We start from the raw sequence: 21,862 nt of genomic DNA, 5'->3' as shown, positions 1-21,862 counted from the left end.
AAAATAAATAAACAAACATTTACAAATAAAACACTAAAATCAAAAATAATTTTGAATACTACATGTGAATATTTTATATTTAACATGATATTTAACATTGTATCTACTGATTATTGCATATAACAGTGTTATTAAATTATTTAAATATTTTTAAAATGATTCTAAACTGAGCGTTAGATGAAGGCAAAAGAAATGTAAAAACAGCATAAATGAGCATGAACAGCTAAATATCCAATATACAGTTAAATGTGATATTGACACAAATTAATAAAAAAATCAGCTGACAATCAATGTGATACCAGTATATCGCATTGAAATGACCTCATATAATCTGGCTTTGATTTTTTCAGGTATGGGCTCCATGCCAAATCTGTCTGCCATGTCAGTGATGCCCATCCTAACTCCCATCTCTGCAGCCCCTGCTATGACCCCTTTGGTTCCTGTGCCCACCCTGATGTCAGGACCATTGCCTCAGATGCCCAACTCTCTCAGTGTGCCAGCTTTACCTAACGGCAATGCAGCTCTCCTCACACCAGCACTAGGTACTGTAACACCTTCTATCTTAAATTCATGCGCAAACCACCATATCACACAGATGTGCATTCAGTATGCATGTACTATTAAATATATATGCAATGAGACTCAAGCATTGATATATTGCATAATCTATAACTCAGTTACAAAGATTGCATGTGCTTTAAGTAATTCTCTTTCTTCTGTTATCTTTTCAGCATTCCCAGTCTCCAGTGGATTGAGTAAATCTCACTCGCTCTTGGACCTTGGCTCTAGCAGGTGCAAAACATGCTTACTAAGTTCAATGCCCATGTTTGTATTGGAATTGGGTGCAATATCTGTTGCATGCAAGTGTTTGAGTGTTTGTTTCAGTGATAGCTAAAAAAGACAGTGATTTTCTTAGAACTGTGCTCTGAGACACCCTGTTACTCTGGGCTTGTTTTGCCAGCACTAGATGTTTGTAGTAAATAAGAGTGTGTTTGCTGACAGAGTGCTTGAATAGCACAGCTGTCTCCTTGTATCTTAATAGGATCTTGTTAGGGTTCCTCCGAGAGCCATCCAACCTCCACATGGTTGTACAGAAGCCTGTAATAAACCCACTAATTTCTGCTCAGTGCCTGTTTAAAATGAATTCGGGTCTAGGGCTGTGCAGTACATCTAATATACACAATATATTCAGGATGATTATCCAGGCGATATAGAATTAAGCAACATAATGTATGTTGCAATCATTTTAATGCTCTTTTTATTTAGCCATAAACTTGCCTAATTTTCCATTTCCATGAAATCTGTACATTTCAAAGAATCATTTCAAAATGTAACTGCAAGTCACTTGTGCCATCACTCAGAAATGTTTATAGAAATGTTTCAGTGAAAGTATATGTTGAGTAATTAAATATCAAATATTGATGTTTATATTCATGCAGTGTTTTTACAATACATATGAATTACAATGATTAAATATTATTCTATAGGTGAACTAGATTTTTACTGTTATTTTTTTAGTTATTGTATAAAATGAATTCATTATATTAAAGGAGAAGTTTATCAAAATAATGAAAATGTACTCACTCTCAGGCAATCCAAGATGTAGATGAGTTTGTTTCTTCATCTGAACAGATTTTGATAAATTTAGCATTACATCATTTGTAACTAATGGATCCTCTGCAGTGAATGGGTGCTGTCAGAATGAGAATGCAAACAGCTGATAAAAACATCACAATAATTCATAAGTTACCCACATGTCTCTACCAGGTCTGGTTTATTTACTGGGTCTAGGGCAGAATATTATCAAAAAAGTGAAAAATGTATATTTTTGGCCATACTGCTCAGCCTTATTTTGTCTGTGTGTGTCCACCCATGTGTGCAAATATGTTTGGGTTAGTTTGTAAGTGTATTAGCCAGTCACCAGGATGATATCTCACTCTGAACCTCTCATCCTGTTCTGTCTATCATTCCAGCCCATGCCGAACTGCAGAATGCTGCTGAATCCTGTTAGAGTTATCTCAGAATATTTAAAAATCAGTAAACTGACAGCAGAGTCAGAATACTGCGGATTTGCTCATAATTATGAGTTTTAATTATGATTTTAATGGTCCCGGTAGTGGTAATTACTGCACTAACAAGGATTCAGCAAATGTTGCTCTGTCATATCAATTATTAAAAGAATGATGTCACAGCAGAATCTCACAGCACTAAAAGAAAAGCTGATCTTGCAGCTAGCCTGAGACCAGTTGTCTGTGTTTTATGATGGTCTCTAGGTTATTGATTCATGAGAGGATTATATTAGTGTTAATGAGCAGCTGCTAAATGGAGCTCATTTGAAAAGAATTTGGCATGCAAATGCAATTTCTGGAATTAAGAGTGCAGATTTGGAGAATGAAGAGGATCTATATTTAGAATTAGTTAATGCATTCAAGAAAACCATACATTCAGTAATTAGGTGCAACCTAAAACCTTAATCAGTAAGTTTATTTATTGAAAAAAGCATTACATACAGTATTAAATGGTCACTTTTATAGAAAAGCATACTGATAATTTATTTCTAAATTTCCACAGTTCTAACTCTTCCTCCACCACCTCTCTTGCGAGTAATTCCCCCAAAATGAATGCATCTGATTGGGCGGTGCCTCAGTCGTCCCGTCTGAAATACCGACAGCAGTTCAACAGCCTAGACAAGCTGATGAGCGGATACCTGTCAGGTGAGTGTGTGTTTGTAGGCAATGGTAGTGTTTGCGTATGATAGCATCTCTGCATGCATACGTGTCATGCATTAACACTTTTGTGTTTATTTGAAGGTCCCCAGGTCAGAAATGCCCTCATAGCATCAAACCTCACGCAAACTCAGCTTGCCACCATATGGTGAGTTCAAGAAACACTGTACTCATCATATGAAACACTCGTTAATCTCATGAAGAACATGTTTTGATGACATTATTTGCATACATATCCCCCCCTTGCATTGTTTAATACAAAAAATTGTGTCAAATAGGCAGAAACTTGTTGAAGAAAGACTATGCATTAATCACTTAAACCCTGGATCACACTGTATTGCTCGAAGCGGTGTGTTAAACACCTACTTCCACAGTGTTGCGTCTGCTGTTTAGGTGCCAGTTGGATAATTAGGACCTAATTCATCTATTAAACATTTGAAATGCTTCCAGGTTAATCACAAATGTGTGTGCTTGTGGGTGGGTACATTATGTGTATATATCTCTGTCTTCAGGGCTCTTGCTGATGTAGATCGTGATGGGCAGTTGAGAGCGGAAGAGTTTATTCTAGCAATGCACCTGGTTGATATGGCCAAGACTGGGCGGCCCTTACCTCTGACTCTACCTCCTGATCTTGTGCCACCTTCAGTCAGGTAAGACACACACAGACCAGCCCATGGAATGAGTAAGTTATGGAAAAGACTGTTTATTATGTGAGTGTGTGTTTGTTTTCAGACAAGCGAAGTCATGTGACCTGCTGAACGGACCTGTTTCTTTGATTAACACTGAGCTGATTGAGCCAGAACATCAACAGAAAAGCAAGAGTAATGGTATTTGCATATACATATACTATACATACTAGTGGCCAATAGATTTTTGGCTTCCAATATATTGCATATATACTATATAATATATATGATATATTTAAAATGCATTTTAATTATGCTATTTGAGCTATATACAGAATTGCTCAATTTAAAAATACATTTATTAATCAAAAGTGTGTGTTGCATTTTAATCCTGATCTAGAAAAACATGCATTTAGTACCTTATTAATGTGTTTACCTATTTCATTATGCTCACATTGCAAAGCCATTAAAAGTAATCATTATCTATGTGGAAGGTTATCATCATGATCCTTCAGAAATCATTCTAATATGTTGATTTGGTGCTCAAGAAACATTTCTTATTCTTATCAATGTTGAAAACGGTTGTGCTGCTTAATATTTTCATGGAAACTGTGATATTTTTTAGGATTATATAATGAATAGAAAGTTCAAAAGAACAGCATTTATTTGAATTTTTGTTGTAACATTATGAATATCTTTACTGTCACTTTTGATTGATTTAATGCATCCTTGATGAATAAATTATGCAAAACAAACAACACACTGTCCTCATTTCTACACTGTATTGTAATTGATCTTTATTGCTGATTCAGCTGAACAGTCTCATTTGAGTTTGTGTTTAGATAAAATGCCTTAGATATAACCTTTTTTTAATACACTTTTCTGTTCTGTATTATATTATTTTTATTGTGTTGACTTTGATAACACTTACCTCACCTTTCTGTCTGTCTTTGTCAGTGTCATTTGAGGATAAACTAAAGGAAAATTTCCAGAGAGGAAATGCAGAGCTGGAAAAACGGCGTCTGGCTCTGCAGGAGGAACGACAGAGAGAGGAGGAAAGGAGGAGAGAAGAGGAGAGACAAGAGGAGGAGAGGAGACGACAGAAGGAGAGGGAGGAAAGAGAACGAAAGGAGAAAGAAGCCCGGGAGTTGGAGCTGAGGAGACAGAGGGAGGAGGAGAGGAGGATAGAGAGGCAGAGAGAGCTGGAGCGACAGAGAGAAGAAGAAAGACTGAAAGAATTAGAGCGACAAGAGGCAAGTGGAGCATGCAAGGGCAGACAGAGGTTGAACGACCATTAGAATATTACAGCAAAGCCTTCCGTTTTTTTCACACGCAGACATTTTGAATGAATAAATTGTTTATACACTTGGGCTATCAAAAAAACTAAATCATGATTCATTTCATGAAGGTTTGTAGTTAATATATTTTCTTTGTGAACTGAGCCAGTATCTTTTTCCTTTAAATATGTTAAGCAAATATGTTGAGTGTTTTATACAGTTTTTTGTTTAGTGTACAAGAATATGTACAAAATATAATACAAAAAAAATTATTAATTATATATATAGATATATAAAACCTTTTTTTAACACTGCTTATATATATATATATATATATATATATGTACACATAAACAGCTCTATAAATAGCATAAATTAATTTACATGTACATATAAATTTACTTAATTTGCATAAAAATATAATGAAATCAATTGTTAAAATATTAAATTAAAGAGCAAGCAAAAGCACGCACATCGTGCTCGACTAAGAAATAAGTAGAAACATTTTTTAAATGTAAAGTCGGCAAAAATGTATTTAAAAAACTTTCGCATAGCGTGTGACATTTCGAGCATGCAGGCTCTTCATCAGATAAAATATTAAAATATTAAGTTAGTAATATAGTGGTTAACCCTTAAAAATGCAAGAGTGGAAAATGATAAGCAAAAAATTATTTCATGTCATTTTGTTATATCATCTGGACTTTAGTAAAACATATCCAAAATAATTTTTGAAATATCTTATATATTTTGGATTTTATGAGTTGTGTCTCCCAGTCCACGTTGAATTTATTTTGAAATCGGACCTTGTGTTACCATGAAAATGGTATTTTAAATTCTTTTAGCGAGGCCTAGAAGGCTCTTCCCTAAGGGCCCCTGGCCCTGGAATGCGATTTCTACTGAGGGGGATCTGCTCTCCTTGATGCGATTTATATCCCCCCATCCACCCCCCACCCCACTTCTGAGATATTTTTTTTTATCAAAGGGCTCCCCCTTGTATTTTATGTGTTTTCTGTGACTTCTGTGTATTTTCTACACCTCCCATAACCACCAATGGGGAACGCCAAACACCCCACCCCACCCCTCACACACACACCACCCCATAATGAAAGAACCAGAACTGGGGGCACAATTTACCTTGTGTCACCATTCATTGTCAATACTGAGGATAATCCTTTTTTTATTCCCAAAGCAGGCAGTGTGTCTCAGGAGATAAGCATACTTCAAAATGCATATGAACAACATATGACTTAATTTTCTTTTTCAACATTTCAAGAGAATGTTCAGAATTAATACTAATAGTTGTATTGCATTTTTTTGCTGAAAAAAGTAAGATTAATATATGCCTACTTCCTACATTTTCTGAATGTCCAGCGGACATGTTGGCTTTAGGTCATACTAACAAAACGAGCACAGAAAATTTGAACCAAGTGATGTGACCCTCATAGTCCAAACAACCTCAACTATGATAATGATAACAGTATTGGATGAAGAATTCTTCCTCGTACCTCCTACAAGAGACTGAAGAGTATGTATCTCGTGGAGCACGTTGCCTGTTTTAGGGTTAATTAAATAACACATAAAATAAAAAAAACACAAATCTTAAATTATTATTATAAATCTAAAAACTTGCGGTTGTTAATTAATAATTATTGTAATTAATGTACTCTTTCATGACAAAGTTTAATACTTCTCTAATGCTGCCTGCATTTCATTACACAAGCAAAATGTATGGGTTGATCACCTGTCCTGGTGGTCTTTAGAAATCGTAAAGAACAGAATGTAACTGTTGTAATATCAAAAGTAGGAAATTAGGTTAATTGCTTTAAAAATGTAATGGTGTTAGATGAGTTAACCCTAATATATACTGTACCAGTGGAGTGGTTCCTCGCCCTAGGAAAAATGATGGGAGCATAATTACGTAGTATATTCATGTCAGAATGAGTGATTAGACCGTACATCTGTTGATTAACCTCTCCTTCTCTTTATCGCTCTCTCAGGAAGCGGATCGACAGAGGCGGATGGAATGGGAGAAGAGTAAACGAGTGGAGCTTCAGACACAGAGAGAAAAAGAGCAGAGTGACATACAGAGGCTTAAAGACAGGAAGAGGAGTCTCGAGATGGAGCTGGAGGCGGTGGTCAGATTGCCATTTCTTCTATTTCTTTTCTTCTTCATTATACCTGTTCCTCATCCAGCCTCATACACCCTATGACTGGGGAATGATGATTATATTACATTTTCGTGTCCTAGGGTAACAAGCATAAGCAGATCTCTGACAGGCTGCGGGACGCCAAGAGTAAGAGGCAGATCCAGAGGACCGAGCTAGACCTTATCGATCAGAAGAGAGAGAGTCGTATTACGGATATCAATTCCCTACAGTTGCAGTTTGAGGTAGATTATGTTTTTGTTTCATGAATAACATTGCATTCTTTATTTATTTATTTTTTTACTACTGTGTAAAAGTGTGTGATTTTTTTTTTTTTTGTAAGAAATTTATTTTTATTCAGCAAGGATGCATTTAATGGATCAAAAGTGACATTTATAATGGTACAAAAAAACTTTTTCAAATAAATGCTGTTCTCTTACCCTTTCCATTTATTAGTGAATCCTGAAAAATCATGGTGTCCACAAAAAAAATATTAAGCAGCACAACTGTTTTCAACGTTGATAATAATAAGAAATGTTTCTTGAGCAGAAAATCAGCATATTAGAATGATTTCTGAAGGATCACGTGACACTAATGACTGCTGAAAATTCAGCAATGTATCACATTTTAAAATATATTCAAATAGAAAACATTTTTCATTTGCAATTAATTTCACAATATTACTGTTTCTACTGTATTTTTAAACAAATACTGTAAATGCCACCATGGTGAGCATAAGAGACTTCTTTCAAATACATTAAAAAATCTTTAAAATAAATGAATGAAATAGTAGCCTATATGAATGTGTTTTTGCAGGAAATTCAGAGGCAGCTGAGTTGTCTTGGTCCTGAGAAGCAGCAACTGACAGAGAGACTTCTACATCTTACCCAAAACAACTGTGAGCACTCTCATAGTTGACTAATTTCAACTGTGTCCATTTCATCCCTCTTGAATTCGAGGCCTGGGAACATTGACGTTTTTATGTCCTTCTTTCTCTCATTCTTTTTCCCCTTTCAGGTCCTTTGATAAATGATGTGAAACACAGTTTGTCCGAGAAAGATCTGAGCTGTCGGAAGCTGAAGGAGCAGCTGGATGTTTTGGAGAGAGAGACCACTGCGAAACTCTCACAAATGGAGCAGTACAACAGAGAAATCAAGGTCAGTGGCTTCTCTTACATTCCCAGTGTAAACCTCAACAACATTTAAAGTGCCGTGTTTTGATTAAAGCTAATGTGGACTTTGGGTGGGGGTTTGCTCTCTTCGAATTTATTTTAAACCTTAATGTCCCTGTGAGGGACTCGCTAGTTCGCTGTTCTCTATGTTCCTGTGATTAAAACCTACAGCTCAACTCCCAGCCCTGAAGGCAGAGGATTGAGCACTTCATTACACACTAACGTTCACACAGTTCACACTACTAAAGAAAACTCAACACAAACACTATCACTAACACACTTACTGCACCGGCTGGTCGGATCGGAAACCCGAGCATTATACATGTGGTAATCAGCTATTGTTCAGTATACGTCTAATGTTTTCTGCTCCAAGCCTTTCTTTTTTTCTTTCTTTTTGCCCACTTTATCGTTTTCTTTCCTCCAACTGTATCTCTCCTCTTTCTTCTCTTCCTCTTTTCCCCCGGCTGACTTTATAGTTTGTAGAAATGGATGACTGTGTGCTTCAAGGACTCCTCTCTTTGCTGGGCTGCCTAACCAATCTCTTCCTTCTAATAAAGGTTGACCTGTCTTTATCTTTCCTTTACTCACACTCATCTCAAAACCGCCTGCCTTTCATTCATTTCACCTTTCGCCCCAGTTGATGAATGAAGTCTCACTTTACCCATAGTATACTGAAATGAACTTCAATGTCTGATCTCATGACCTCATAACATCTTTGTGTCTGTGCCATTTAATCACCTCATAATGGTGTCATTAATTACACTAAAGATTTCTGCTCACTGCCTAAAAACTAAAAAAAGAAATGAGATTTTAGTTTTTAATGTTTGAAATATTTATTTTTCTATAACTAGTTTATGTGTAAGCAGCAATAAAGCCAGGATCTAAAGAGTTAAACAATTGTTAAGCTTCAAGAGAAAATCTTTTTTTTTTTTTGCTTCTAACTTTGTGAAAACATGTTAAACATGTAATTTCCATATATATATATTCAGCTTTGCCACCACAGAAATAAATTAAATTTTTAAATGTATTAAAATGCAAAACATTTATTTTAAATTGTAACAATATTTCACAATATTGCTGTATTTAATGCATTTTTAAAATAAATGTTTATCATATGTGACCCTGGACCACAAAACCAGTCTTAAGTCGCTGGGGTATATTTGTAGCAATAGTCAAAAATACATTGTATGGGTCAAAATGATACATTTTTCTTTTATGCCAAAAATTCTTAGGACATTAAGTAAAGATCATGTTCCATGAAGATATTTTGTAAATTTCTTACTGTAAATATATCAAAACTTCATTTTTGATATGTAATATGCATTGCTAAGAACTTCATTTGGACAGCTTTAAAGGCGATTTTCTCAATACTTTGATTTTTTTGCACCCTCAGATTCCAGATTTTCAAATAGTTGTATCTCAGCCAAATATTGTCCAATCCTAACAAACCATACATCAATGGAAAGCGTATTTATTCAGCTTTCAGATGATGCATAAATCAAATTGACCCTTATGACTGGTTTTGTGGTCCAGGGTCACATATTTATATATTATATTTATGAAATAACATTAATGGAACAGATAATTTATAGGAGCTCAGTATCACTCAATAGTGGTAGTTTATGTTAATTTTGGCAGTCAGTAAATCTGGCATAATGCAATACCACATACTGTGTATTTGAACCTGTACCATATTATTCTAAGTTTTGTTATGTTGTATGTGTTAAAGAATTGTGTGGGTAACATTGTAGGACTTGAGACAGAGGCAGAGCCAGCAGCAGGACGTCCTAGAGCAGCTCAGGAGGGTGAGATCTGAGAAACTCAAAGAGCTACAGAGACATAGGAAAGAGGAGGAGGAGAGGAAGAGGAAGAAAGAGGAGGAGGAGAGGAAGAGGAAGAAAGAGGAGGAGGCTGCCAGGTAAAATTTTAATTTCACACACAGACATGCATATTTATCAAGCCATCTACAGAGTTCCCAAGTAAATGAACAACATGGAAATATTAAGTTGCTATATAGTTGAGATATATAAGCTTTTAAAAAATCATGTAAATTTCTGTAAATATTTTATAGTTTTGAAGAATATATTTTAGTTTGTTTTTATAGTTATGCTCAGTTTAGGTTCTGGTTTGTAAAAAAAAAAAAACCCTTTAGTTCATTTATCGCCCATGTTTCTCCATACAGTTTTCTTCAGTATCAGATTTCTGTGCTTGTGATATTTTTCATCAAATATTCCCCCTAATATGGCTAGATTGAACACCCACTCTTTTACCCTCTCAGTATTTTGCTCATGTGTACATTAGACAGGCGAAGCTGGAGCAGGAGCGTCTGGAGCAGGAGGAAGCAGAGCGTCAGAGGATGCTTGCCCAGGAGCGAGAAGCCAAACTCAGGGAAGAACAGCAGCGTCAGGCCCAAGTCCGACTTCAGGAAGCCCAGGAGCAGGCGCGAGAGAAAGAAGAGAAGAGGAGGGCAGAGGAGAGAGAGAGGGAGGAGAAGGAGAGAGAAGAGAGAGAAAGGAATGAACTGGCTCTACACACTCAGCCCTCCATGACATACAATAGCACAGAGAACAAAAGTGAGTGTGTCTGTGTGTGTGTGTGTGTGTGTGTGTGTGTGTGTGTGTGTGTGTGTGTGTGTGTGTGAGTGGGTGAGGTGCTTTGCTAAAGCTTAAAAACGGCTTGTATTCATCCACATGGCCATGAATATTATGTTTTCATTATATTCATTGTAATCAGTGTCGTTACTCTCACGGCTTCATGATTCACTTTAATTACCTGCCATTAATTATCCGAGTTAATATAACAGACTCCACTAGAATGTGAGTGTTTTGAGAGAAGGAGGGTAATAGGCTGCTAAACATAGAGTTTCATATAGTATATGTTTATGTATATTTTAATTTCACATAATACTCTGAACTCACACTGTGTTCTGTGTCTTAAAGGAATAGTTCGCCCCAAAATGAAAATTTTGTAATCATTTACTCACCCTCGTGTTGTTCCAAACCTGTATGAGTTTCTTTCTTACAGTATGTTGAACACAAAATAAGATATTTTGAAGAATGCTGGTAATCAAACAGTTGATGGTCCTCATTGACTTCCATTGAATTTTTTCCCTACTATGGAAGTCAATGGGGACAAACAACTGTTTAGTTCTTCAAAATATCTTCTTTTGTGTTCAACATACTGTAAGAAAGAAACTCATACAGGTTTGGAACAACACGAGGGTGAGTAAATGATGACAAAATTTTCACTTTGGGGTGAACTATTCCTTTAATACTTATTTAAACAATGTCTTATTATGTTTATTATAATGTTACTTCGGGGATAATTCACCCAAAATAGAAAATCCTGTCATCTTTTTCTCACTCTATTGAAACACAAGAAGAAAACATGTGAATTACTGGTCACTCTTTTCCATAAAACATGTGCGCTAGTCTTCTGAATTCTGTTTGAGAAACAGACTCAAATTTAAGCAATTAAAGGTAGTCATATTTATTATTTATTGATTTAATATGGACTTCTAAATGAACTTGAGAACCAGATCAGTCCGATATGTGAATGAATCATTCAGACCAGTTTGTAAACCAGTGTTTCACTCACGTCTTAGAATTTAACAATAATTACTAATGACGTAAAAATATAGCTTACATTTATATACAAATACATTATACATTATACAAAACTACTAAACTGAATCTAAAATAAAATAGTCTGTTACGCTCAGAAAGTATTATGATAGATATATAATGATGTTTGCTGATGTGGGCTTTCTGTTATGAAGATATTTTTATTTATTGAAATATGCATCTGTAAATGTGCCGAATGGTTGTGAGATGGTTGTTTTATGGTTCTAAGGTGATTATTTTTTTGCAGGCTTGCAGCCAGTGGTGACTTCTGAAGCTACATGTGCTGCCCTCACCACCTACAGAGCTCTCTATCCCTTCACAGCACGCAACTCTGACGAGCTCACGCTGGAGGCAGACTGTCTGATCGAGGTTCTGTGCATATGTCAACACATTCACTCACGCAGTTGTAATTTTACTCAATTCAAGTACACATATAATTTGGATTCCTGTGGATCCACAGGTGGATGAATCAACAGTTAGGGAGACCGGCTGGCTGTATGGGAGTTACCGTGGTAACAGCGGCTGGTTTCCAGAGAGTTATGCTGAGAGATGCAGTAAAGACACTCAGACTGAACGGACTGCAGCCGATTCACAATCCGCAGCACCCTCTACCAACTACCCTGGGTATGGCACTAAAACTGCTCTATTATCACTCTAATAAATGCTGGCTTAAAAACAATCCAAGTTGGGTTAAACATGGACAAACCCAGCTATTGGGTTGTTTTGACTGTTGGGTTAAATGATTGACCAACCTGTTGGGTAGTTTTACTTAACTCAACTGTTGTTTAAAAATTACTATATGACTGGCTTAAAATGAACCCAAAAATTAGGAAATTGGAAAATTCAAAATCAGACACATAATTACTAGAGGCATCAGTAGCTAATAATCAAAAGGTGAACATTATATTAATAAGCAATTTATAATAGGTTTATTATTTAATTGAACTTATTAATAAATGTTCATTTCCAACCAATTTTGGTTTCATTTTAAGCAAGAAATATAGTCATTTTTAAACAATAGTTGAGTTAAATAAAACTACCCAGCAGGGTGATCAAACATTTAACCCAATCACTGGGCTTGTCCATATTTAACCCAACTTGGGCTGTTTTTAATGCTTTTAATGTGTTTTTTTTTAATCAGAGAAAACATCCTTTTCAATCTTTCATCTATTGTAGCCCAGTAGTCAAGTCAAGTCAAGTCACCTTTATTTATATAGCGCTTTTAACAATACAGATTGTGTCAAAGCACTTAACAGTATCAAATCGGAGGATAGAGTGTCAGTAATGTATAATGATCAGATTAAACACTCAATTTTCAGTTAATGGCATTCCAGTAGATTCAAATGTAGTAATGTTATTATTGAAGCTACACACAAAAACAAGTTAAACATAATCAAGGGTTTTTTCCACGCTAAAGGAAAAATAAGAGAAAATTTAAAAAATATTTTTTTAGTTACATGCCCAAATATAACAAGAAACAGCAATATATTTTTACTAACACCATTTCACTATTCCCTAGAAAATGTCATAGAGACTGCAATGAAAAGTAATGACGATCAAATGTTTGAACTGATTCACTGATTGTGACTGTTTGTGATTCATGGAAATTAATGGAATTTACAACAGACAAAGAAGTATTGGAAAACTATTCAAATCAAACTTAATGGCCAAATAAAAATATATTACAGCCACAATCTCAATATTCACAATGTTATATAACAATTTTATATAACAACAATATTCAACACAAATATATTGTGAATATTTGATTTATTGCCCAGCCTTATTACTTACATTGTTTTGATGAGCGTCACATGTTGCCAAAAAAGCAGTGTCAGTATGTGTCAGACATTCCGAAAAAAGAGTCAGATGCAGTCGTTTAGACTGACTATTCCTAATCAGTGAGTGTGAAACACCTTCGTCAGAGATTCTGCAACATTCGGTAGGTGTGACATGATCCTTGACGGCTATGTAGCTGGTGGGATGTGATCTTAACAGACTAACTTATATTTGTTGGTTTAGGGTTGTAATGCATTTATTTTTGATGAATGAAGTCCTTTAAAATCCTTTTTCCCAGAATTCCTCGTGTGGACATAGAAGGACCAACACCAACACACACACCAGTGTCTTCAAACACACAGCACTCACAGGTTGGCATATGTGAATATACACAGACGCACCATATATGATATATCTCACATACAACGTTGTTTTTTTGATCACTGGGAGGAATATGATAAATGACAGGAATATGACCATCATGATACTCTGATCATTGTCCCTGCACATCATTTTTTCTGTGTTTTTTGTGCAATAGGCTGTAGCTCTGTGTGAATGGAGCGCTAAGACCGACAGTCACCTGGGCTTCTCTAAAGATGACGTGATCACGGTTCTGGAGAAGCAGGAGAACTGGTGCTACGGAGAGCTCAGCGACCGCCGGGGCTGGTTCCCTTGCTCATATGTCTCCATGGTTATCACCAATAACACACAGACAGAGTAAGAAATGGGATACCTATCACTTAACCTCATAAACAGCATTTAACACATTTTAGATGTCATAATAATATGTCATAATTTTATTGTTCCTGGCAGCTTAAAGTATTAGTACCATATAAAGGTCAAAACTATTTAAAAATTATTTTAAGATGTGCTCTTATTTGAGAAACGGCAAGGATGATTGTAACATTTAATTAAACTATGTATTTAATTCAGTATATACATTTAGATGGTAGTATTACTCTGTTTCTTTGAACAAAAGCTAGATTTGTGCTACTCTGCATGCAAGGTTTGAATGAAACTTTGAATGAAATTATTGATTTAATTAGTAGCCAATAAATATATGCTAGTAACAAACCTAAAGCTTTCGTGTTGTTTGTGTCTCTTCTAGGCCGTTATATTCTACTGTGGATGAGACTGAACTTTCAGATTCTGGTCTGTTTGAGGGTGGGGAGTCTGTTTATGTTTTTATACAACCGCCTCTAGTCATTCAGACGAGATATTATGACATTAAATTGAATCGTCATTTCAGAGGTTTTTGTCATGGTTCTATTTGTTTTGATCTTATTAGAGTATGTGGCTCTGTACACATATGAGAGTCCAGAGTCAGGTGACCTGACGTTCTGTGCGGAGGATGTTGTCCTGGTAACAGAGAAGGAAGGAGAATGGTGGAGAGGGTGCATCGGTGACCAGTCTGGCCTCTTCCCTTCCAACTATGTTAAACCCAAAGAGCCTGACGTATGCATATTCAGATCATGTTCATTTTAATTATTATAATGAGTATAATGTTCTTTGGCAGAGAAAGGTTTTAAAGAGATTAGATTTAGATTGGTGTGTATTTTGACAATGATGTGCTCACTGTGTTATCAATTTAGACCGCCAATCCTGGAGTTCTCGGTAAAAAACCAGGTGAGATTTCAGATTTGAGTTCAATCACACAGAAACAAAAATCAAGGCTGGTTGTTTCACATTTTAGACATTATTAATTTGCCATCTTCATTGGTCTTCAGAGATCGCTCAGGTGACTACGGCCAATGCTGCCGCAAAACCAGAACAACTGAGTCTGACACCTGGTCAGCTGATCGTGGTGCTGCATAAGAACTCTAACAGCTGGTGGCTGGGTGAACTACAGGTTAGTACTGTATATCACATAACCAGACTTAACCTAACCACAGGACAGCATCTGCTTATAGTGCAATGTTTACATTTTAGATAGATAGACAGACAGTGACAGTTTCATAGCTTTGTATAAAAACAATAGAACTCAATGGCAAATCACCAGTTTTTAAAAACTAACAAATGTGTGTGTTTATAGGCACGGGGTAAAAAGCGTAAAAAGGGCTGGTTCCACTCCTCTAATGTCAGATTACTGGAGGCCAACAGCGGCAAAATAACTCCTGCATCTCAACCATGTAAGATACACACACACACTCTTTCATTCACACTCTTTTGTATGTGGTTGTATGTATGTGTTGTTTTCCCTCCTCTGTCCCATTCTGCTCCATCCATCCATTCTAGCTGTCTTTTCTGCTCTTCCCCCTGTAGTGTGTCAGGTTATTGCAATGTATGACTACAAAGCAGCCAATAAGGATGAGATGAGCTTCCAAAAAGGTCAGCTGATCACCGTACTCAACAAGGACAACCCTGACTGGTGGAAAGGAGAGGTCACTGGGGTCATAGGGCTGTTTCCAACTAATTATGTGAAGATGACCACAGAATGTGATCCCAGCCAGCAATGTGAGTATTATGAGAGTTACTTGATAAGTTCCTGTTACCACATCAGAGTTCAGAGTTGTTTGTTTATAAGGCAAAGGTGGGGAAAATATAAGCTGAAATGGATTAAATTAATTGTGTTGGAAATAACCTTTTAAAAAGATGTTTGACTTATAGAAATAGGACAGAGACTTTTTGACCGTAGCCTTTCTTTCTTTCTTTCTTTCTTTCTTTCTTTCTTTCTTTCTTTCTTTCTTTCTTTCTTTCTTCCTTTCTTTCCAACAAGTTCTAATATATTCTCCATCCATCTCTTCATTATTCATTCTCTCCTCTGCCCTTATCTACTCTCTTCCACCCTTTTTCCACGTCATTCGCCTCATCTGTGTTTTATTGTAGGATGATAGCTCTGGCCCCTCCTTCTTCTTCCTCCTCTCTTTTCTGGGCCAATCAGAACACTGCTCTGGTCCAGGAAGCAGCCTCAAGACTGACTAGATTTGTTTGGATTTAACCCCTCCTCTTCTACTATTTCTGTTTAGACTTGACTTAAATCACAATGGATCCCATGAGTTTACCTCCACTGGCTTTAGGACATATTTTTCTTACTGTTTAATTGGGAGATGTTTAATCAGGAAAAGATATCACTTGCTTCTTTTCTGTTTATTTTAAGAAGTGACATGAATTAAAGGGGCCATATCATGAGTGACTGAATTTCTCTTGATCTTTTTTGAAATAAAAATTCTTATGTATTTCAAATCTAAACTTACAAACAAACACATTTTTTTAAATTAAGCTACAAAAATGGCCCATTATGAAATCCTTAATTTCTGTTTTAATCATAACCAGAAAAATTGACTATTCAGTAAATTGACTAAATTGATCTCTTCAGTGTTCAGTAACTTGATCTGCCCAGTCCTGGTGAGGTAACAGAAAAACCAGCAATTAAAGTTGTGATTTTTAAAATTGTGATTTAAAAAAATCAAAGCATTTCAGTCTGTTTGATTTTTATTTAATTGTATTTTTTTGAACCCCAACAGCAAATATGTATCCCAATGTGCCAGATAATTATTTATTGCATCAATAGCTGAAGATCATATTTGATAGCAACTAAAACAACTTGTTTATTTTTAAAATGAAAAACATGACTAAGAAATACACAAAATATTCGCACAAAAACCTTAACTAATATTATAGATGGACCACAGGGTAAAGAATGAATAATAAAACATATATGACGTGGCCCCTTTAAAGTGAACTACCCTTTAATTCAGCGCTGTTCATCAGCACAATCATATATTTGTATATCACAGGAATGTTAGTTTGCCTCTGCGTGTTTAAATGTAGTCAAAGGAACTGATGACCAGCAACACATGTTGCCCTCATACTTGACCAGCTATGCAGCCAGCTAACAGTCGTGACCTTAGAGATCTTAGAGAGTTCGCTCTGAATGTCATAACCTTTGCTCTGGATGCATTTTTGTATGGAAAGTATTCACAATTATATGAAGCAGAATTTCACAAATAAAGTTTTTAATTGTGAGATGCTGTAGTGATGTGTTTGCTGATGGGTGCATGTGCATGTGTGGCTTGTCCTGCGTGTGTGTGTGTGTGTGTGTGTGTGTAGGGTGTGCTGATCTGCTCAGTTTAGACTCTATGTGCACTGAGGACAGGAAGAGGCAAGGCTACATCCATGAGCTCATTCAGACAGAAGAGTCCTATCTGGAGGACCTGGAACTGGCACTAGAGGTGAACTAACAGCTGCATCAACAATATATGTTAGATATTCACTTTTGGAAAGTAATGCTATTTGTTTGGACTCTTAAGTTACAAAAATATGTTCACTTGTTTCCTGTGTTTATGAATATTCAGGTGTTCTATAAGCCAATGGCAGAGTCAGGGCGGCTGACGGAGGCTGAGATGAGCATGATCTTTGTGAACTGGCAGGAACTGATCATGTGCAGCACCAAACTCCTAAAGTGAGTCAACACTGACTGCTAGAGTCCGTCTGGTGAATTGCAAGTGGCACCTGGTGAATGTTCAGTGTCTGGTTTGAATTTATTAGTTCATATTTCAGTTCTATTTGGTGTTTGCATGATTAGTGTGTTAAGGGCTTCTGGAGAACCATTTATGTTACACTTAGGACTATCAACTAGCAACCAATGGATGCAAATAAAAAATGAAAGAAGTCAATACAAGTCAATACTATATATATACTGTGTATATATATATATATATATATATATATATATAATTGTATTTACATTTTCTCTTAATTTGAATTGAATTTATTGAAAGGATAGCCCCTTGAGATGTGAAATCTCATTTTCAAGGAGGTCCTAAAAACAAAAACTAAATATTACAACATAAGATTTAAATGAAAATAAATATTTTCATATATTTTCATAGTGTAAATATTTTATTTGAATGAAAATAAAGTCTCATTAAGTTTAAAATATATATTTAAAATAATGTAAAATATTACATTAAAAATAGCTACAAGTAAAAAAGATTTTTTTATTAAAAAAACTACAGTAGAGAAAAATATTACATTAGCAACAAAACAGTAAAAAGATTACATAATATTATAATCATAATATAAAAATAATTACAATACAGTAAAAATTATTGCATTAAAAATAGCTACAATAATACAGTAAAAAGCATATTTAATGTATAATAGTTTTTGTCACTACAAGTGGAGTGGCTAAAAGTGTTTCTCTAATAGTTCATATCATATTTCAAGTACATTTTGATTCCAAGACAAGCAAAAGCAAATGTATTCAGTGTATACTATGTATGTTCAAAGAGGGATGATACCGTAACATTTAAGTGAGACAATTGTTACTGGGTGTGGAACAGATCAAAGATGACACTGAAAAGTAGTACATTTCAGAAGACTTTACTGGACACATTGTGTGGAAGTGTACAAATAATTATTAAATGAAAGAGAATATAAAATTAAGCACAAAGGAAAAAACAGGCGTGTCACCCAAATCAAAGAAATAAACAAAACAAAACAATCCTTATAACTAACCTCTAAACTGACTAACAAAAAATAAATAAATATGAAAATAAAACCGAACTCTTTGGCGTATATGACGCCCTAATTAAGGTGATATCTTGTGTGTTTTTTCAGAGCTCTGCGTGTCCGTAAGAAGATGGCTGGAGAGCGGATGCCGGTGCAGGTGGTGGGTGATATTCTGTCCTCAGAGCTCTCTCACATGCAGGCCTATATTCGCTTCTGCAGCTGCCAGCTCAATGCTGCGGCCCTGCTGCAGCAGAAAACAGACAAGTCACCCGACTTCAAACTCTTCCTGAAGGTACAGTAAATGGACTTCAGTACTTTCTAGTAACAGAAAAACAGCACACATTTTTACATTCTACTGCTAGTTAACCCTAGTCTGTAGGTTATTTAAACAGTGAATAGTATAACAGTAAAATATATATATTTTTTTACAATAAATAAATTTGTTCTAGTGTTGTTTTGCTGCTTGATCAGTGTACTGAAGCAAAACCAGTTGTACATTTTCCACAGTAGTCCACAAGATGGTGGTGTTGATTACTACGCTCTCGTGGAATACCGTGGATGAATTCACTGTTGATAGCGAAAAGACATTATTTAGACTCTTTTCCCTCTCTTCATTGTGTCTTTATCTTCTTCATAGAAAATTGCCAGTAATTACCGCTGTAAAGGAATGCCACTATCCAGCTTCCTCCTGAAACCCATGCAGAGAATCACACGCTACCCGCTGCTGATCAAGAACGTACGAAAAGTGGCTCCTACAGACATCAACTATGGAAAATTGAACAATAGAATGATAAGAGAAATAGCAGCTATTACAGAAAGTCAGAGGAAATAGGAAGTAAAGAAAAAAAATAAGATTATGAAAGAAAAGAAATAGGCTATATGAGCAAATTTATTAAAGATAAGATAATTAAATAGACAATATATATATTATATACACACACACACACATTTAAATCAAAAGTTTGGTTTCCTAAGATTAAAAAAAAGGAATTAATACTTTAAATCATCGAAGACATTAAACTGATCAAAGGTGGCAGTTAAGACTTTAACACTGTTTAAATTTTTCACTGTTTCTTCAGTTAACTCTGAAAAAAAGTATACATAATAAAAAATGTTTCCACATAAAAAATAGTGTACTGTATATGGAATAACTAAATTGATCAACATTAATACAGTAATATTGCATTATTATTATTATTAGTTGTAGTAGTAGTATTAACATAAGTGATAGAGTGAAAAATGTAATAAATATTAGCAAAACGTTTTTAAAATGTTTACATTTCTTTAATTCAGCAATATACATGGTGTTTATTTAGGCAAATCATTTGTTTGTTGTTTCTGAAATCTGATGGTATAGATTCTGGAGAATACCGCTTCAACTCATGCAGATCACACAAACCTGGAGGCGGCACTGGAGCAGGCCGAGGAGTTGTGCTCACAGGTGAACGAGGGTGTGAGAGAGCAGGAAAACTCTGACCGGCTGGAATGGATCCAGAACCGTGTGCTGTGTGATGGAGTCATCGAGGTGAGATCACTGCAGGAGAGCTGCTGTTGACCTCTTAGTGTAAAACAACAGCTTTTATTATGTGTTATGGTATTTATGAAAATATTTTGTGTAATATTCTCATTTTAGCACCTCGTTTTTAACTCTCTGACGAACTGCCTGGGCCCTCGAAAACTGCTGCACAGCGGCAAACTACATAAGACCAAGAGCAACAAGGAGCTTTGGGCCTTCCTGTTTAACGACTTCCTGCTCCTCACCTACACCTCCAAACAGTTCTCATCTGGGCCTGACAAACTCTTCAACCCCAACTCGAACGCACAGTACAAGATGTATAAAACGGTAAAGCAACATGACTGGTGTCCATCAGGGGCTTGTATTTAGCTGCATTACATTGTTTTGTGTTAAACTCTTTGTAAAATGTCCCTCTCTAGCACTCTGTCTCTCTTATTCTAGCCAGTGTTTCTGAATGAGGTCTTGGTCAAAATGCCCTCGGACCCTTCCAGTGATGATCCAGCTTTTCACATCTCACACATTGATCGCGTTTACACTCTTAAGGCTGACACCATTAATGAGAGGTACACATACTGTACACACGTTCAAGCTCAAATGTTCAGATAAAGGTCTAAAGCTGCAATCATACACGCACACGATCCACTGAACTTCAAGTAAAATAAAGGCTATAAAACATTCAGTTTAGAGTATAAAGCAAAAATACTCATTTATTACAGTGAATATCTGTTGTACAAGAGTATTGATCATTTTCTTGTTAAATTAGGACTACATGGGTACAGAAGATCAAAGCAGCATCTGACCTCTTCATAGAGACTGAGAAGCTGAAAAGAGAGAAGGCATACCAAGGTTGGGATTTTTTGGATGACTATTAAGAGGCAAAGTCAATGTGATTGAATGCAGCTTTAATGAGAAAAGCCTGTGTATGTTGTTTAGCTCGCTCGCAGAAGAACAGTGGAATCGGGCGACTGTTAGTAACGGTCCTGGAGGCCACAGAGTTGAAGCCCTGCAAACCAAATGGTTAGAACAAACACACACACACACACACACACACACACACACACACACACACAATCTGGGCTTAATTCACACAAACATCCCAGTCACTTCATTAATCATTGACGTCAGGGGTTATTATAGTTTTTAATTTGTACGTTTTTTTAAACTAATTTTAAGTTTGTATTTTTAATTCAGTTTAATAATTTTTTTTGTGTGTGTTTTCTAGTTTCATTGTTTGTAGTTTTAACTTTATTGTTTTAACAAGCATTATTTTAAAATGTTTAAAAATGGTGCTACATTTCACAGCAAAATCTTATTATCTAATGGCATTTTCATTTTTAATGCAGATTAGTTGTAAAGGTTTCAAGTTTTAGAATATACAAAAACTAGTCTTGAAGTTGAGTATTTTCATTATTTTAAGCATAGACCTCACAAAACCTTAATATTTCTCAGAAATAAGATGAAATAAGATTATATAATATTAAAACTATTTATAAAATATACACATTTTCTTTCTTTTTCTCTTTCTGCAATATATTTCATATTTATT

General features: G+C 35.6%; 1 protein-coding gene across 4 annotated transcripts in view; it reads left to right on the top strand.

The window, feature by feature from the left end:
* The window catches only part of itsn2a (intersectin 2a), a 47,018-nt gene that overhangs the window by 24,292 nt on the left and 864 nt on the right, over positions 1-21,862 (top strand). For 2 of the 4 annotated variants that reach the window (XM_058756282.1, XM_058756281.1), the window contains 32 exons: positions 351-542; positions 732-792; positions 2,572-2,714; positions 2,811-2,874; positions 3,239-3,376; positions 3,459-3,553; positions 4,310-4,605; positions 6,627-6,764; positions 6,878-7,018; positions 7,590-7,671; positions 7,791-7,930; positions 9,696-9,862; positions 10,246-10,517; positions 11,815-11,936; positions 12,028-12,191; positions 13,645-13,717; positions 13,885-14,063; positions 14,455-14,510; positions 14,635-14,801; positions 14,939-14,972; positions 15,074-15,195; positions 15,379-15,475; positions 15,609-15,800; positions 17,397-17,518; positions 17,642-17,748; positions 18,909-19,092; positions 19,438-19,536; positions 20,158-20,325; positions 20,434-20,643; positions 20,758-20,879; positions 21,080-21,162; positions 21,250-21,333. In XM_058756282.1, coding sequence (XP_058612265.1) covers positions 351-542; positions 732-792; positions 2,572-2,714; positions 2,811-2,874; positions 3,239-3,376; positions 3,459-3,553; positions 4,310-4,605; positions 6,627-6,764; positions 6,878-7,018; positions 7,590-7,671; positions 7,791-7,930; positions 9,696-9,862; positions 10,246-10,517; positions 11,815-11,936; positions 12,028-12,191; positions 13,645-13,717; positions 13,885-14,063; positions 14,455-14,510; positions 14,635-14,801; positions 14,939-14,972; positions 15,074-15,195; positions 15,379-15,475; positions 15,609-15,800; positions 17,397-17,518; positions 17,642-17,748; positions 18,909-19,092; positions 19,438-19,536; positions 20,158-20,325; positions 20,434-20,643; positions 20,758-20,879; positions 21,080-21,162; positions 21,250-21,333 — 4,314 coding nt within the window. The remainder of the gene's footprint in view (positions 1-350; positions 543-731; positions 793-2,571; positions 2,715-2,810; positions 2,875-3,238; positions 3,377-3,458; positions 3,554-4,309; positions 4,606-6,626; positions 6,765-6,877; positions 7,019-7,589; positions 7,672-7,790; positions 7,931-9,695; positions 9,863-10,245; positions 10,518-11,814; positions 11,937-12,027; positions 12,192-13,644; positions 13,718-13,884; positions 14,064-14,454; positions 14,511-14,634; positions 14,802-14,938; positions 14,973-15,073; positions 15,196-15,378; positions 15,476-15,608; positions 15,801-17,396; positions 17,519-17,641; positions 17,749-18,908; positions 19,093-19,437; positions 19,537-20,157; positions 20,326-20,433; positions 20,644-20,757; positions 20,880-21,079; positions 21,163-21,249; positions 21,334-21,862) is intronic. The other 2 variants (XM_058756284.1, XM_058756283.1) reach the window with 2 other exon arrangements.

The sequence above is a fragment of the Onychostoma macrolepis genome, chromosome 20, assembly GCF_012432095.1.
Source record: "Onychostoma macrolepis isolate SWU-2019 chromosome 20, ASM1243209v1, whole genome shotgun sequence".
Lineage (NCBI taxonomy): Eukaryota > Metazoa > Chordata > Actinopteri > Cypriniformes > Cyprinidae > Onychostoma > Onychostoma macrolepis.
The sequence above is the reverse complement of the archived record's forward strand: the minus strand, read 5'-3'. Positions and strand labels throughout refer to the sequence as shown.